General features: G+C 37.8%; 1 protein-coding gene across 7 annotated transcripts in view; it reads right to left on the bottom strand.

Moving 5' to 3' along the window:
- Window positions 1–18,332, bottom strand: part of NRG1 (neuregulin 1) — a 1,085,273-nt gene that overhangs the window by 156,822 nt on the left and 910,119 nt on the right. For all 7 annotated transcript variants that reach the window (XM_025885971.2, XM_073902434.1, XM_073902433.1 and 4 more), the window contains exons 2-3: window positions 14,891–15,068; window positions 5,513–5,634 (exon numbers count right to left, since the gene is read on the bottom strand). In XM_025885971.2, coding sequence (XP_025741756.2) covers window positions 5,513–5,634; window positions 14,891–15,068 — 300 coding nt within the window. The remainder of the gene's footprint in view (window positions 1–5,512; window positions 5,635–14,890; window positions 15,069–18,332) is intronic.

The raw sequence follows: 18,332 nt of genomic DNA, 5'->3' as shown, positions 1-18,332 counted from the left end.
AATCAGATCTGCTTTCAAGAAAAAGTTGCAGTGTCTGAAAAATGACACCTTGTGGTAAGGAATTTTTCTAATTATTACGCATGCATGACTTGTTTGAGATTTTACCACGAGCACAACATACCGAATATAACTATTTGGCAAAAGACACATATACGTATATACAAACATACATATGATGTGTCTGTGTGTATTTAAACATCCACTTCTGTGACTCCTTGTTATTCTAAAATTACAGTTTATTATTGTGTGTGCAAAAAATATGACCAAGTCATCTTGTTAAAGATTGAAAATGGGCCCACTTATTTATTAGCACTAGTAAAGATGACTTAAGGAACGTCTTCAAGTGTCTGCATTCTTGCTCATAATGAGAGCTTACGAGAAAGTAACTGAGAAATGCTGAAATTAATAAATGACGTAGGAACAGAATGGATATCATACACTGAAAATACAACCCCATTCCACTCGTATTGTTCTTCCTTATTAGCCTTCATGGGAATACAATATAATACAACATACATGGAGACTGCTTTCTCAATTACAAAACATTTTATATTCATTGTCAGTGTAACTATAGCTGGTTTACCAATATCACAGCATTTCCAACAATGCCATCCATTTGGGAGAGGGGGAAACTAAGCCTATTACCCACATGAGCCAAGTTTTTAAAGGACCTATCGATATATTAGGCAAATTTTGTGGAAATATTTTTTGTTCATCTCAAAGGAGACAGCAAATTTATTGCTATGAGCCCAATGTTCCTATGGGATCTTGAATCTCACTCAAATAAATTTTCCTGCTGATTAAAAAAAGAAAATCTAGTAGAGGATATATGATTGATTAGTTTTATATTCTCTTGTATTAATCTTTTAAAGACTGCAGTACTTAATTAATTTGAAAACCAGGTAGATCTATTATTCTCTTCCCTAATCTGATGCCCAGGAGTTTTTATGGAGCTTCTTAGCTAAGAATTAATTGTGAAATTAGGGTTTCCTGTATAAAGACCAAGCCAAATGCAATGCAAATAAAAATGAACATACAGTGTACAATCTGTGTAAGCATGGTGTATGTGGCCTCTTAAGGGGCCGTATTTAAATTCATGAAAGGAATCCACCCATAACCCACCATGTAATGACGGCTGCCTGTGAGATCCTTCTTTATACGAAACCTCAGCTGGTCTTTGTTAGACCCACATAGTCCCAAAAATAATTAGCAGATTGCATTTGTGCATATCTGTCTACTGTATAGCAAGTTCTTTTTTCCAAATAAGATCAGGATTAAAAGGCACTGGAAAAGGCAGAAAACATAAATTTTGAAAATGTAACTTAACATAGTGGTTGGCCACATATATGCACATACATATACATTCTTTTCTAAATGTTCGAAAAAAGTAAAATATGGTCATTATTTCACTCAAGCATATAACAATTTAAGGAGAATTTCTTGGGTTTTTGTCATCATTTCATTTATACCTAGTTGCTAATCTAAGCAAATCTAAACAATGAGTTTCACTGCAGGAAGTTCCTAATATCTGATGGAAGACTTTTATGGTCCGAGCTAATTTTTCCCTGATAGTTACATAGCTGTGTTTTGAAATTAAAAATAGTGTCAAATAGCAAGGTCATCTTGCTACATTTTTCTTTTTTTTTTTTTTCTGGGGAGAAAACAATCTCTCGTGCATATCTTTTTTCCCCTTACCCCTGCCATCCCTCCTAGAATCTTGTACCAAAATATATTTGAAACATCTTTGTGCAAAGAAGGTACTTGTGTGAAAATTTCAGTATATCACAAGGAATCTTTTGCACATGATGAAATCTGGGTAATTAGCTCACGGCACCATACCAGGATCTTTCTGCAAGGCAACCTGTGTAGAAAAATTACCAGATCGCAGTTGTGTACTTATTGGAGAAATATGGGAGAGATGAGTGAGGTAACACAAAATTAACAAAATGACTACTATTTTGTAGGAAATATAAATTAAAATCTCAAGAGGAGTTCTACATAATATAATGTTTTCACAACATGGTCTTATTTTTTAAGACGTTTTTCTAGGACCCCCCGAAGGAAATGAAATTCTTGAGAATTCCACTCTCTCAGCCCAAGTCAATAATAAATACACATTTAGGGACAGAAGGCTTGGCCATGTGGCAGTTTATAACCACAGTAGAGTGCTCTTTTTCCCTCTGAAAGAGTGTTTCTGTGCAGTGTTTGCCCAAATTTCTAAGGAGACAGGGATGTGACAACACAAGTTTGTGTATCTGAGTCCCAGAGAGCTCCGGACCTGAGCTGAGACTTCTTTGATAACCAGAATTGATCTGAATATAGCAAATTCAATGAGAGCAGTAGAAGAGGCTGAAGGATCAGAAAGATTATTTTCTTTCTGGTTGTGCCGCAACTAAGCCCCTGAGGTGTTGGGGGAAAAGAGAGTCTCCCAATATGCAGAACACATCGGCTTTGTCTCTCATGGTGGCTGCCAAGCCACAGGCTCTGACGAAAAGCAGACGGCCCACAGCCTCTGAGGAGAGGGGCGTTTCTAGGCGGCCATGTTTCCAGTTTCACTCTCCCGGGTTGAGCCCATGGTGGGCACCTGACCAGAAGGCAGATGATTCCTAAGCTCTCTAGGTCTTTCGAAATGGTCTGGCACATAAGTGCTGCCAATCAGATTCTTGCAATAGGGAATCTGATTTGGGAACTAAGAAAACAATCACACAATAGGAGTTAAAATGGAAAGAATACCTTAAAAAGAGCCATGAAGAAAAATATGGCCAAGTGAGATCATAAACAGGTTAAAGTCTGTAGTTATAAAGAAGCACCGTTGAAAGCAGGAGAGGTGAGACGATAAAAGAAAAAAAAGCTACAAGAAAATATCTGAAGCACATTAAAGGCAGAGACACTAGAGAGAAGATCCAGAAACTCTCGTTTACTTAAATCTTTAGATATGCCCGGGGTTACATTTTTCTCCTTGACGCCCAGTTATAATGAAGTTCCAACTCTTCCCCAGAGAATCCCTCTCTCCTTATGCCTCACACCCTTCCTTCAGTTTTTTTGTTTTGTTTCGTTTTGTTTTGTTTTTTCTTCACAAACCAAAGAATCTACTTAACCATCCCAACACACAGTCAGGTACAGAGTGAGCTCTACTGGATCAAGAATTCAAGAAATCTGGGTTCAAGTCCTCATTTGCTACTAAATATCTTGTGATTCTAAATGTGTCTGCTTTCAGATACATGCTAAGTTCACATTTCTTTTGAAATACAATGAGAGGGTTGGATAAGGATGAACTATTCCTAGGGTTCTAAGAAGAAAATAAAAACAAGACCACCTTGCATTGTAACTGAGATTCTTTAGTATCCCTCAGATGCTCTACATAAGCCAGTAAGACCTCATTCTGTAAAGAATTTTAGTTGGTTGTTTAAGAATGACTTCCTTACAATTTTCCGAGAACTTCTCTTTACTCTTGTCAGGTAAAAAAGACTGATTATCAAAAACATCCCAACTTGCATTTCTCTATGGTCAATACTAAATATTCAAATTCGAGACCAATTCTTGAATGAATTAATATGGAAAAATGAACTGGATGTCTGTCCTACCAGAGAAATGTAAAAAGCCGTATTACCCCTCAGCACCCCAAAATGAATAAAAAATAAACCCTATGGGCTTTTGCCAGGAATAATATAGTAGTAAATAATTCACTGCTTAATCCTGTAAATCAGAAAACCTGGAATATTATAATAGTACTGTAAGCACTCAGTGAGACCATGACATTTATTCTAATTGTATTTTCCTGGGAATTTATAGTACACATAGCTCTACAAATTTAATCCAAGTGTCAAAATCATAATTCAATAGCATTTACCACGGGGAGACACATTGAACCAAGCCAATGACAGGCTGAGAACAAGCCACTGAACATGGCACAACAGAAAAAAAAAAAAAAAAAAAGAATAAGCCACTGAAATTAGTTTTTAAATTTGTGTTTCAAGTTAGCATCCTATAAAATTTCTCATGGGGTAAAATAACACCAGCAACATACTTATTGCTTAACCTGTGCTGATGAAAAAGTAAAGTGATGCTACATTTACTCATATAAATTTTAAATGGCTTTTACATTTTCAGCTATAAACGCAGCTCCTAAAAATAGTGATGGAAACTACTTTTCACTGTTGTCCTCTACTCTCTGTAGAGGGAGGCATTTAAAATTAGAGTAATGAACTCTGATTACCCTGCAACAGAGCAGTTCATTGGGGAATCCAGAGAAGGCTGGGGATTAACCTGAGATTTTTCCCAACCCTGTTTCATATTTTTATCTTACTCCTTTCTCCCTGTCCTAATAAGTAAACAGACACAACTCCATCAGTCTCCTATGGAGTTGACCCTTGAAGTTACTTTTGCTCTCCCCTTGCTGGTCTTGCATGTTTACCTTCCTGCTTTCAGAGACCAGGCCTCTGCAGTGGGCACTCTTTCCCCTTTCCCGCCGGGAGGGGAGCAGTGTCTTCAGGCTTGGCTTTATAACACATGACAGGGCGTGCATACGCAGTAGTTAAGTGCCATCATGCAAAAGGGAAAAGACGCACCACAGGGTTCTGAAGTCACATTTTATTATTTCAGGAGATGGAGACGCTCCCTGCTCTATCTAGCTCATCATCAGTTTCTAGAGATGACTCCATCAAATTGTGGAGGAGTCGGGTATCCCGAGCACACACCCACCAGCTGTGGTTCTTTTGCTTCTTCTTCTTTGGGTAACTCAGAGAAGTGGCCGGGGGGTAAGTGACACCTTCTACCTCCAAGTCATTCATTAGTTTAAACAAATATCCCTGGCGCCATTCTCAGGAAAGCAGAAGCTCAAGACCAGATATAGTAGGAAGGGCTTTGCCTCGAGGACTCTCGGAATTTCGAATTAAGAGGCCTAAGAAAAAAACTGAGAGGCCTCACTTCCTACAACCTAGAGCCAGCTGTATTAAAAACACATACGAGAACATTCAAATTTCTAGGACTGAGTCAGGACTGTATCCTGTTAACACACACACACACACACACACACACTACATATATTCATATATAATATGTATATGTACATACATATGTATGTAATATACATATATCCTGCATATACAAATGTATTCTGTATATAAATACACACACATGTATATATACACACACATACTCTGTTACTGATAGAGCCAAAGACTTGACAACCCTCCCTGACAAATTTAAAGAGGAAGTCTAATCCATTACTCTTTTCGCAACCCACCCTGTTTCTGCCATTCATGACCTTACTGAAATTCTTAAAAAATAAAAATCTATGTATGTTTCAGATTTATACCACCTCAGGGAGTAGACACACTCGTCTGGAAGTGTGTTTTATGGAAGGCACATAGGATACTTGAAGTATATGGTTTTCCTTCCGTGTTTTTTATTTGTTCACAATGAGATTTAACACACCAGTTTATTACAACTCTCACCACGTCTCTTGATTACTCCTCCTACAGCCTGAGAAATGGAATGTAGTATCTCTTACCATTTGAATCCACAATGGTGATATTGGCAGAGGCACTGTCATTTCCTAATTTGCTGGTCACTTTGCACATATATTCTCCAGAATCAGCCAGTGACGCCTTGTTAATGCGAAGTTCTGACTTCCTATAAGATCAGGACCAAAGTGGTGTAAGTATATTTCACAGAAATACAATGATCGTCAAAATCTATTTCTCTGCAGTTTCAGGGTTCTCAAACTCCCCCTCTCCACTCCACACATAACAACTTAAAACACGCCTTACTACTACACGGAAGTATGATTTGACCAATAGTAAAGATGAGATACATCACATTGAAGTGACACTATAGACATGGCCTTAATTTTATCACCCAGATTAGTAATTTAAAGAATGCCTTCTCTAATTTTTCTTTTTATTCCTCTACCACCACCACTAAACACACTATGCCTCAGATTTTTTTTTTCAAACCAATTAGTAAGTTTTCTTCCTTTCTATATCTAAATGTCTTCAGCCACTAGAAAGATTTAAAAAGCGTAAAATCATTTACAAATCTGGTAAGGACAGACACTTAAGGAAGGCTAGAATAGATTAAAATGCTCTGCATTTTTCTCAGTAAAGTAACATCAGGATTTATGTTAATTTTGAATGAAAAGGATTTACAAAAGAAAGGGAATTCATCTTTAAGAAGATTCTCACATTACTAGGAACATAGAGGGACACAAATCATTCTTAACACTGAAATAAATATACAACAACAGCACACACTTTCATAAAACTGCATATTAAAGCAATATTCAATACTCTTTCAACATGGGCAGCATTGTGATTTGCATCTGTCTATGTTTTACTGTTGCATATAGCCAATAATGTAAGCAGTCTCCATGATTTAAAAACATAGAACCACTGGGGCTGGTTGAGTTTACGAAAGACTTTTTATTTTTTATTTTTTTATTTTTTTTTTTAAAGATTTTATTTATTTATTTGACAGAGAGATAGAGAGCACAAGTAGGCAGAGTGGCAGGCAGAGGGAGAGGGAGAAGCAGGCTCTCTGCTGAGCAGGGAGCCGGACATGGGGCTCGATCCCCGGACCCTGGGATCATGACCTGAGCCGAAGGCAGCCGCTTAACTGACTGAGCCACCCAGGCGCCCCTACGAAAGACTTTTTAAAGCATCCCTGTATATTCACACCTGGTCCTGACTGCCTGGGCTCTTGGGATGACAACAGGAAAAGAACAAGGCAGGGAACAAAAGACAGCAACTCAAAATTATATGCAAGGCTCCCATAAGTTATACCTTCTTAGTTTTATAGTGAATTTTCTGGTCTTCTTGTTATATAATATTATTAATCAAATTGAATCAGTTATTCTAATTTAACTAATAAAAAAATCAATTCCTACTATTCTCCTCCAGTCTACTGAACTGGACCACCCACCCAGTCCTGTATGTAAGCCTTAGGGCCTTCCATCATAGTGCTTTGGCTTGTGCCCCTCCTTTCTCCTAGAATGGGGGGGGGTCCCATATTTCAAGATATTGGCTGACTTTTCAGGACCACCTCAAGTGCCAATTCTTTCATCAAACCTTTCATAATCATGTAGCTGCTACTCCTCTCTTCTTTGTCTAAATTCTGACAGCCTTGAGTAGCTCTCCCACGATCCTCACAGTTCTTGAAGTACATCTTATTTTTCTAGCCAGGATATACACTTTGGAGTCCATAATTTAAACTTCTTAGTACCCTCACAGTTCTATGAGGACATGCCACCGCTTTGTCCTTGGTGCATCCTCAAACGTTATGGGATGAATGTGTGAATAAATGAAGAAAATATTTGGATGCTCCTACTTAAGCTCTCTCCAGGACCTAATGTTCCTAAATGTTGGCTGCAGGAAAGGAGGATGCCCTATTAAGAGGGCAGAGACAGTCGGAGGAGGTCCACACCAAGGCAGCAACACTCAAACCAACATGTGGATTGAAAAATTAATGACTCAGAACAATGTCAACAAGTAAATTTGAGAAAACAAAAGAAAAGTACTGTACTCAAATAAATTCATAAGACATTAGGGTGAAGAAAAACAGGCTTTTTGTTGTTGTTAATCCTGCAGGAATTCTCAAAGTCTTTAATATGCTAATGTATTCTGACTCTCTAAGAGGGGAATATGTTATTTAGTTACTCTCAAACTTATTTGACAATGGAATCCTTGTCATCCACATAGCATATCCGTTCATATTTCCTGAAAATGATGGTGCACAGAACAAAACTGATAAAAAGTGGATCTAATACTTAGATGTAATGCAGTGGGGGGGGTCGCCAAGGGCCATTTATGCAGGGATATTCATGTATTAATCAGAGGAGTTCTCCACAGAAAAGGTTCCCTGAAGTCTATCTCTATAAACCAAAATAGAACAATCTGAGGGCAAGCATCTTGGCAAGCTGATATTAAGATCTAATTATAAACTACAAGAACTTTTTAAATTATCAAAATACAATATTAGGACATTAGCCCCCATCAAGTTGTGTTAACTTTTAAGCCTGGGTTTTGAGTATTCAAATCTAGTACTTTTCTTAAGGGATTATCAGCTATTTATACAAATCTGTCCAACCATGCCAAGTTTCCTTCATGACACACATCTATGAAGAACAGTCAGAAACAATGCAAATACTACAGTAAGCTTGTCCAGCCCCAAATAGCATAATTAGCTGGAAGAATTTTCACGTACAACCATGGAACCACTAACAATAATTGATAGATCAATCATGAAGAAGTTCAGGTTGAGGTTCTTCCTCGTTTTCAACACAGAAGAAAAAGTGAATGCCTAAAATAAGAAAATTATAACTTTTCTTGTTAAGCCCCCAATCTTAATTCTAAGGTTATCACAACAACAACCCAAGAATGTACAACACCTCAAGATTATAATAATTCCAATAACACTCCTTTCTTATGTAAATTGAGGAACAGTCCCTGATGATATGTGAGGAGTTTTTTCTTGACCCTGTGCCATTAATTTTTTAACTACTGAACTGGATCAAACTATAAGAAAGATGGTAATCAGCTTTATAGTTAACATAATCTTAAAGGGATAATTTTTAAAATAAAAATTCTCCCAATAGAACTACACATGGTTTCCTGGAATATTACTCCAAGTAATGCTAATAAATTTTATGCTTAAAAGAATAAGAAAAAAAATTTTCTATGCTCAAATAAATATTGCATTGAACAAAGTTAAATAGATTTCCTTACAAAAGTACCTCTTAATGGCTTTATGCAAATATGTACTGTGAACTTCTAAGGCAGGCATCACATGTAGCTAAGGTATCCTTTCAGTAGAGAACACCCTTGGGAATTCTAGGACTGAACATCAATGCGCTAAGATCAAGATTCAATTTAATCAAGATAAGCATAACAAATACATTCCAGTTCAAAAATCAGTAGCAGAAGTATAAGCTTGGAGAGACGTGCCTGGACAATAATATATACAGAAAAAAGGATTTCAATTAGCCATGCGTTTAGCATGATTCTATTTTAAAAAACTAAAAAAAGAAACACTAAAAAAAGAAACTTAGGCCCTGTTTGGCCATATTAATATTAAAACAGCATAAATCAAACTGGATAAAAGTCTCAATACACTGCTCACAGGCTGGATCACATCTAGAATATTTAATTATGTTTTGAAGGGGCATCTGATGAAAAATATCAATAACTAGAGGACTTTAGAAGAGGTTGATCACAATTGAATAGGGCTTATAAATCTTATCACTAGAGAAGATTCTATTGAAGAAACAGAGGTCCTACTGGCAGGCCAACTAAGAACAAGATAGAAGTAGCTTTTTAAAACATATTTCATGGTTGTCATCTGGAAAAGAAAACTATTCGAGGAGGCTCTTGAAGATAGAATTATGTCCGACAGGAAAAAGAAGGCATATTTTGAGTGATAAGGAAGAATTTCTAAACATTCAAAAATGGGGAGGGTGTCTTTCCCTTTGGAAAGATTCAAGTCTGGATAACCACCTGTCAAGAATATCTCTATGCAGAAAAAAGATTAAATTAGATCAGTGGTTTCAACTATTTTGAAAACAAAACAAAACAAAACAAAACCTGTTTTAAAACAAAAGCTTAAGTCAGAGCCTCATATTCAAAACTATCATAAAGAGACAAAGGTGTTCAGGTCAAGGTGGTTGGCAGCCCATTTTCAATTCGGTGGAAACTTAAGATTCTCCAGGGACACAGTGGGAAAACCACTGATCCAGATGATCATTGGGACCCCTGTGAACTCCAGTGATATTTGAACTATGAGACCCTCTGATCCGTGGGCCCTAGAGTACGGGGTGGGAAGTAGGAAGAGAGAAGAAACAGACAAACCTTTTTTGAAAATTATACACTGCAATGATCTGGGGCTTTGGTAAGTATGGATACAACAGTTTTGTACTGTCTTCAATAAGATACCATTTGCTCTCCACAGGAAGGAAGTTACCTTGGAAAAAGTGTTGAATTCCCGTCCAATCATAAAATGAATTTTTTGCTCTTTAATTGATGAGTTATCTAGAAATCTGGGAGGGGTTGATGTTTCAGTGGATTTTCATTTTCTAAAAGTATTAAAAGAGTTAACTCATGTGAAGTGTCTAAAACAATGCTTGGAATCCTATGAGCTCCCAATAAGTGTTAGCTATCATTACAATTACATTTTATATCCCTGCAATATTTAGATTTTTTCATAAGCACACATTACCTGTGGATTAAGAAAAACAATATGAGGTAAAAATAAATTAATACAGACTGATTTAAAGATGAAAGTTCTAAATATTAATTTCTTTTTTATATCAAAAGGCAAACTGTATTCTTTGAATTAAGTGCTCAAGGATGGATTCAAGGTTCCAATAACAACTGTCTTTGTCTTTTTTGGCTTGATTCTTCCACTGCCGTTTATGGGCCAAGACAACTTAAATGCATATAGGGAATATCTCTTCGGTTTATGTAAATCCATTCCTCCAATCTCTAAGGAATCATGTATGAACTCTGTGTGTGTGTGTGTGTGTGTGTGTGTGTGTGTGTGTGTTCAACACAGCTTCAGATACTGTCCAACTGCCAATAACAAGAAGGATAAAGAGGAAGGAAAGGGTTTCATAAAGCAACTCTCATACGATACAGAACCAGGCACTGCACCAAACGCCTCACATAAGCCATATGAAATAGGCACTGAGAATTCCCATTTATACCTAAGGAATTGGAGCTTTCCTTACATATAAAATTAAAATGACCTACAAAGGCTGCTCAGCTGATGCAAGAAGGGAATGTGTGTGAACTTTTTCTAGAATAGAGTCAAAGGACCAGCAACAATGGACAACAGAAGAAAGAATTCCCTTTAAAATGTCTGCAGAAATTTGACAAGACCAATTAGATCCAATTTTAAACAAAATGAAAATAGGTGAGAGTGGAAATGAAGACTGAGACAGAACTATGGGCATCCAAAGGAGTGTGCCATACACAAACAATGGAAAGTCAGCCTTTCATAAGCTGATATTTAAATGAGGCCAATCTGACAGCCTCAAATATGAATCTGTCACATGCCATGAATCTGTCACGTGCCATGCTCTTTAACTAGTTTTCTTGCTCAAAATGATCCACCAGGCAGAGGAAGCAGAACAAAGGGATAAGCAGACACATAACACTGGGGCAGTTTCCATTTTTTTAAAATTGGTTCCACACACTGCTTTGCCAAATACGACAAACACAGGCTCAGATAAAAATTCAAAGTCATAGGAAGAACATGTAAGAATGTAGTTCAGGGTAGAAGGAAGATAAGACTTTACAAAGTAATAGAAATTGCTGATTGGAGTCTCTTTGCAACACTACGGGACGACAAGCAAATTCTGGGGGCATGAATGATCTAGACTACGTGAAAAAGAAACCTAGACTAAGGATTGGAAAAGAGTCAACATTTTCCTTAAAATAAAGAGAATCCCAAAGAAATCCTAAACCTCACACTGAAATTCACCTCTGCTTGGTTGATCAAAGCCTCAGATAAAGTTTAAGGAACCAAGTAACTGCTGCAAACCATTAACAGTTTGAATATCTTAGTAATGGAAAATTATGAATATGTAGATGAAACTGAAAAATGAGAATTTTTTTTTATTAAAGACATTATCCTATGCCTGTATGTGTCCCCAGCCCTATGTTGTGACTTTACTATACATAGCAAAATCACCAGTAACTGTGAAAAGACAGGAGGCATAGAGTCAGACCTGCTTCAAATCCAAGCTTTACTATTCATCAACATTAGATCTACAGCAAGAAACTGATTTCCTTCATGCTCAGGGCATTCATTTTTTTTTTTTTTAAATGGGTACAACAATAATAGCATCCATTCTCTTATATCTATAGGACAAGTTGAAATAATAGGGGCACCTTGCAAATGTTAATTAAATTTAAAGGTTTGGTCCTTTAACCTTAAAAAAAAGATGACAACACTAATGGCCCACTTTACATAAAATGTCTTATTTTTGGAAGATCAAATATGTTAAAATGTTTTGCCAAGAGTAATTTATAGCCACATAAGTTGCATAAAAACATCTTTTTGTTCCCATTTAATTCTTTCCAGCAAGGCTACTGTTTAAAAGAAGTGACGGCTGAATATTGGCCTTTCTGGTATAATGGGGTTTTATTAATATGTAGACAGTGCTCTTAGCTGTCTGGACCTATGAAGCCAACATGAAAATGTTTTTCTGAACACTAATGATACTTTTATATGTCATCCAAGCCACGTAACAAATTACCTCTTTAGGCCTATAGGAACTGTTTTCAAAACCATCTTCTCCTTACCTATCCACCTTCATTTGTTTCTCCCCAGGCATTCTCAGACTGAATAATCCCAGTCTGAAGATGCTCTGTTCTGTTCCTTCGGCCTAGATAAACCTCTTCTCCCTCCCTCCTTTCTTGGCAGCCTCCTCGGTCCCTGATCGGGTCCCCTCCCCATCTGCGCTAGCTTCTTGCTATGGCATCCAGGGACTACCACTACCATAGCCCTGAAGACTGAGTATTCTAACTTCACCATCTCTCTCCCCTCTAGACCACTCACCTCTGTGTTTACCCAGCATCTAGCCCAGGGTCTGACACACAGCAGCTTGTCCCATAAAGGGCAGAATTCCCCACCTTATTCACCCACCGGCCTCTTTACTGTCCTATAAACAGAACTTGTTACTGACTCTAATTCTGCTCTTTTCTCTCTCATGGCCTGGCCCACCCCACCCAGCCAAGCAGAGGGGATTTTCCCCCTTTAGCGGACTCAAATCCATCTCCCCATGGCTACTCGGGGAGCTCTGTGAGTCTCTCCCTCTTCCCAACCTCACGGCACTTAGAATCAGTAACCTACAATTTAGAACTTGGCTCCCTGATTAAATCTTGACTTAAAGGAGAATTTACCTTAACATAAAGAATAACTGTCTAAAAGGTCATTATTTACAAATGGATGGGCCGCTTGAAAATCCTGAAGTCCCCCCAGCCCTAAGAGGGCTCTAGCACATGGCCTCTGGAACAACTATGTTTCAGATAAGGCTGAACTAGAGAATCCCTATACAATCTATGACCCCCTGGGGGCAGAGATAACACCCATGCTTCTCCCATTTCCCCACACTCGCAGCCTAAAGCCTTCTGTGGGCGCTTAAATATTACTGATATCATTTGACAGCCGTGTGGAAAGAAATGAGACATTCTCCTGCGTGTGAAGATAACTTAGTTCCTTACTAATGTGTCTAATTGATGAAAAACAAAACAGACACCAAACTCTATTCAATCCAGTATCTAAAAGTATTTTTTTTCTTGTTAAACTCCTCTATAAGCATCATAGTTCTTTTTTTCAGTTCACTCACTCTACCTCCTCCCCTCCCCATATGCAAACGTTATTAAACATGTATGCTTGCCATTTCTAAAAGAAGGAATAAGGTGTTAAGGAACCCAAGGAACAGATTTGTGTTCCAGCTTCGTTACTTACTAGTTGTGTGATTCAAGGCAAGACAGAACACTTTTTGGAATTTTAATTTCTTAATATGCAAAATTAGGCCCCATGTATAGTTCAACTTCCCTTACTACCTAGGGGAATGTTATAATAAATAAGATTCTGTAGAAAAAAAAATGTCAATTTACAGTGTTATTTTTTGTATCTTTGAAGAACCAACCACCTGCTGCAAAAGTAGTATCCACTCTTTTTCTCTCCACATCTTATTATAGTACTTCCAAGTCAAAAGATCTTGCCAACACAATCGGTAACAAGAACAAGCAGTACCGTAGTTAATAAAACTTTCCCCACGGAAACTAGGGGAAAAATTCAGTAATTATGGTTATTACAGCAATTAAACACGATGGGAAGATTAAGTTAAATTTCCATTATAATCACTTTGTTGTCTCTGCGCTCCTGAGCGTGTGACAACTTTCTGGAAGGTGTTCTATAAGATCAAAATACAGGAGGAGATTCTTTTGTTGTTGCTTCTGCTATCATCCCTGGGATTTCACTGGAATCCTCTTCGTGTGAGGAAAGAAAATGTAATCTCTGAGCCTGGAAGTACTATTATCCATGTCACATCGATGAAAGGATTATTGACAAGCAAAACTCTCACATACTTCTCTCTTCCCTAACTTCAAAATGTAGTACGATAATAGAAGAGGATTTCTTAAGTGAGGAAATACATAAAAATGAAGAGGATGGGAATAATAAAGGAGCCTCATTTTAGAGTAGGTGTAGACACCCCTCCAAGATGTTACAGGAATCACCTGGAGCCCTTCCAATCATGGCCCTCCTCGAGGAAGACAGGAGGATTTAAGATTCTTGCGAGCCAAGATCACCTGATGTTTTAATGTGCTACAGTGGTGATGTAGTTTCACAGACTTGCCAGTTAAAAAAATCTTATTGGGTATTGCTGGATGTGTTAGCCTCTTACTTGAAAATAGTTCAAATTCAAGCGACTGCATTCTCTTCCCATAAACCTGGGCATTTCCTGGGTTTCGTTAAGTTGGGATGTTGATTGTGGAAGGCACTGGTACTCTCAACAGCATTTGTCTTATTTTAAAGAAATCCAATTTTAAATGTAACATATTACAACTACAGCAGTTATCACCACCAAAGCTTCTCCCTCCACATCTCCAGTTCTCTCCCCATCCACTCTTTTCTTTCCTCATCCAGAAGCTGCAAGAATCAGAAACTTCCAACTCTTCCCTATATAATAAAACAATTTCTGGTCATCATATAACGAACAACCTTTTCATTTATTATAGATCATATCTAGATCTATATCATAGATCAAAGCTAGATCATAGCTTTTTGATAAATGAATTCACATTTTGGGGCTGTAAATCATTTTTATATTTTCTATCATTCTATGGCTAGACACTGCCTCTGCTATTAGATGCATTACACTTACCCTGGCTTTTTTTGTATCTTGATGTTTTGTGGCTTGTTCTTGCGGTTTAATTCATTCCCATTCTTGAACCATTTGAATTTGAGAGAGGAGTATTCGGAGCTGGTCTCACATCGAAGCACTAGTTTAGAGCCTGCGGCAGACTCCTGGCTTCTCATCTCTTTCAATCGGGGAGGCAAAGCTAAAAAAGGAAAGAGAAGGAAAAAAATTCGGATCATCTCTCAAAGAGAAATATATTAATTTTAGGTGAGCTTGATCAAGACACCATTCCCAAATGTTTTACTATCTGAGAGAGAGAGAGAGAAAATGAGTCTGCCAACATGGATCTCACCTTGGAGATAAAATGCCCGAATAAAATATACTTGGGGGAGTGGGAGGGGAGGAGAACCTAGATTATAAAATATTCTAGATGGTTACTTCCTCAATCTTTACTTTCTGATGGCATTAAAAATCCTGGACATTGGTCATTTCAAAAGCACAAAAAACCTATGCTAAAGGAGAATGTGCAACCAGGCCATCATCATCATTATTATTGGTTTTAATTCCAGCAGAGTTAACATATAATGTTCTATTAGTTTCGGGTGTACAATATACAGGCCACTTTTTTTTTTAAGATTTTATTGATTTGACAGAGAGAGAGACACAGCAAGAGAGGGAACACAAGCAGGGGAAGTGGGAGTGGGAGAGGGAGAAGCAGGCTTCCCGCGGAGCAGGGAGCCCAACACGGGGCGCGATCCCAGGATCCTGGGATCATGACCCGAGCCGAAGGCAGATGCTTAACGACTGAGCCGCCCAGGTGCCCTGCCATTATTTTTAAAGCAGGTTCACATCTCAGATCACAAATTATCTTCGTTGTAGTTCTGTAAATAGGTACAGCAGGCATCATACCCATGTTTTAAATGGGGAAGTTTAATTTCAGAGATGGGTAAGTGACTGACTTGTCCATGGTTATGTTTCTGGAGGGTCAGAGTTAGACTATGCTATCACCAGAGGTGGCCCAAAGAACAAAGAGAATTCATCACTCTTAACAATGTTCCTTTCTTCAAGACAGAAATTCTTTGGTGACATCACTTTTTTATTGGATCTACAGCTGCTGTCCTACAGAGAATCAATGACCATTCCAGATGACTACTATGCTCATGTCATATTGCCAGTTTGACTGGATTTAGCTCTTCTATATCTTCTCAACAGAGACTGGAAGTACTTAAGTTGTGCATTAACCTGCAGAATACATTAAATACCTATATACCATTCTTATTTTAAGCAAGACTGCTTAAAAGAGTATCTATTCTCTACTTAAATATTTATGGATTAAATGTTATAATACTTGAGATTTGCTTCAAAATAAAATGGTGGAGGGGAATGGATAGGCATGAAAATGAAACAAATTTCCCAAGAAGTTAGTTGATCACTGCAGAAGTCAAGCAACAGGTACACACGGTGTTTGGTTATACGATTCAACATAGTATGCCTGGTTTTGTCATAATAAAAGATTTGGAAAAAAAAATAAAAGCATAATGAATGGACTTTCCTCTATAGACAACAGTTCACTTAATAATCAACATCACAGAACTTGAGCTCTCAGCAACTCTGTTTCCACCGAGTCTTAGAGAAGCCAACTACAAAGTCCACTTCTGCTTCCCGTCCAGGTATTAACAGAAAATCCCAGAAAACAAACCCACGGCAAGTAAGACTGCCCCCTCCCTGATCCAGGGCGTAATTATTCACTGGGTTTGGTGACCAGGACTCCAAGGACAGCAATCAGAGCCATGTTAGACACGAACAGGAAATGAAGTGCCTTTCCTACTCAGGATCTGTTTGTTTTTCTACAATTCTACCCTTACCAAGTAAATCAAAAAAATGTCAGGAATAAGCATAGGAAGGCTCCTATAAATTATAGCAAAAACCATTTGAACGCTGTGATTTCTTAGCAGTGCTCCTAAAATTACACGTCCCCTTTTTATTTATTTGGGGGCTAGGAGATGAGATGCCTGCTTCTCTAAGCAGGCATTTGAGGCAGAGACCCAGTGGCAAAGTAGAAAACTCATTTCAGCTGTTCTTCGCCTTTGATACCTGATGATTTTGTCTGGTTCTTGTTTTCTGACAGCTTGAAAATAAGATTTACTTCTGAACAGATTTTATAGGAGTCTTCTTTTTAGGCTGGGGTTCATGAATCTCTGTTTTAGAGGTTTATTAAAAAGAGACTAAATTCTCTTCTATCTGGAATAGTGTCTGTACAGTCTCATGAATTTGTTAAGATCATCTTCGATTGTGTTCAGTCCAGTGAAGGGTTTTAAAGGAACAAATTTGCTGGAGCTAAAAGGCACCAAAGAAACTGGCTTACGTGTATTAAGAAAAATAAACTGCCTCGTTATTTCAAGGATAAACTAAAAGAACTAGTTTGATATTTTTTTGTTTTCATGTAGTTTTACATTTAACTTGGCACATGACCCAAACTCTCAAGGTTTATTCCCTTGCCTCGAAGCAAAATGTTTTCACCGCAGTATTTCAGAAATCCTTAACTCTCAATGAGCACCATATCCCCCTCACCCCCCACTCCACACCATTACTTATCAATACTGTCTCAAGAGAAATCTGCTAGACTTTGTATTCTTTGGTGTGAATAAACAATTTTTCATCAAATCATTTGCATCTTTTTCCTTTTCTCTCATTCCCTTTCTCTCTCCCACTTCTCCTTCCCCTCCTATATCTTTATCTATCTGTGATTTATTTATTTAGAATCTGGATTTCAAATGTGAGAAAACAATCAGACAAATTCAAATGGAGGGATATCCTGCAAAACAACTGGTCTAAACTTCAGAAGTGCTGATGTCATGAATGATCACAGGAGACCAACCGTGAGAACTGATGGAGATGAAAGGAGATTAAAAGACCCGACAAATGCATGCAATGTGCAGCTATCACTGAATCCTGCATCACAGAAAACTCTCTGAAAGATATTACAGGGACTCGTGGTGAAATCTGAATCAAGGTATCGTATCAACATGAAATTTCTCAAGTGTGGTCACTGCAATTGCGGTTACGCAGAGGGTCCTTATGCTTAGGTGGTATCTGCTGCGGTATACGGGGTGAAATGTCATGGTGTCTTACAATTAAATTTCAAACAATTCAAGCAAATAAGGGAACACATGCCTACATATGCACATAAACACACACACAGAGAAAGAAAAAAGAATCTTGGTTTCTTTCTGTTTTCTTGCCTTTTCCTCTGCTCTTGCTGCAGGTTCAACAAAAGGCTCGGGATTTCATTAAGTTTTAAAATCTTGGTTAAGTTTGCAGTCACACAGGGGATTCTTGGGAATATTTGAGTTTTAATTTACAAATGTATCTCCTCAAACTATAGCTTCCATGTAAATTCTGTGAGTAGGAGGGCACTGAAATCCTCATATGGTTCAACCTCATATCCACGACTTTGGGGCTCCAA

The sequence above is a fragment of the Callorhinus ursinus genome, unplaced genomic scaffold, assembly GCF_003265705.2.
Source record: "Callorhinus ursinus isolate GAN/ISIS: 27379988/994484 unplaced genomic scaffold, GSC_fseal_2.0 scaffold17, whole genome shotgun sequence".
Classification (NCBI taxonomy): Eukaryota; Metazoa; Chordata; class Mammalia; order Carnivora; family Otariidae; genus Callorhinus; species Callorhinus ursinus.
The sequence above is the reverse complement of the archived record's forward strand: the minus strand, read 5'-3'. Positions and strand labels throughout refer to the sequence as shown.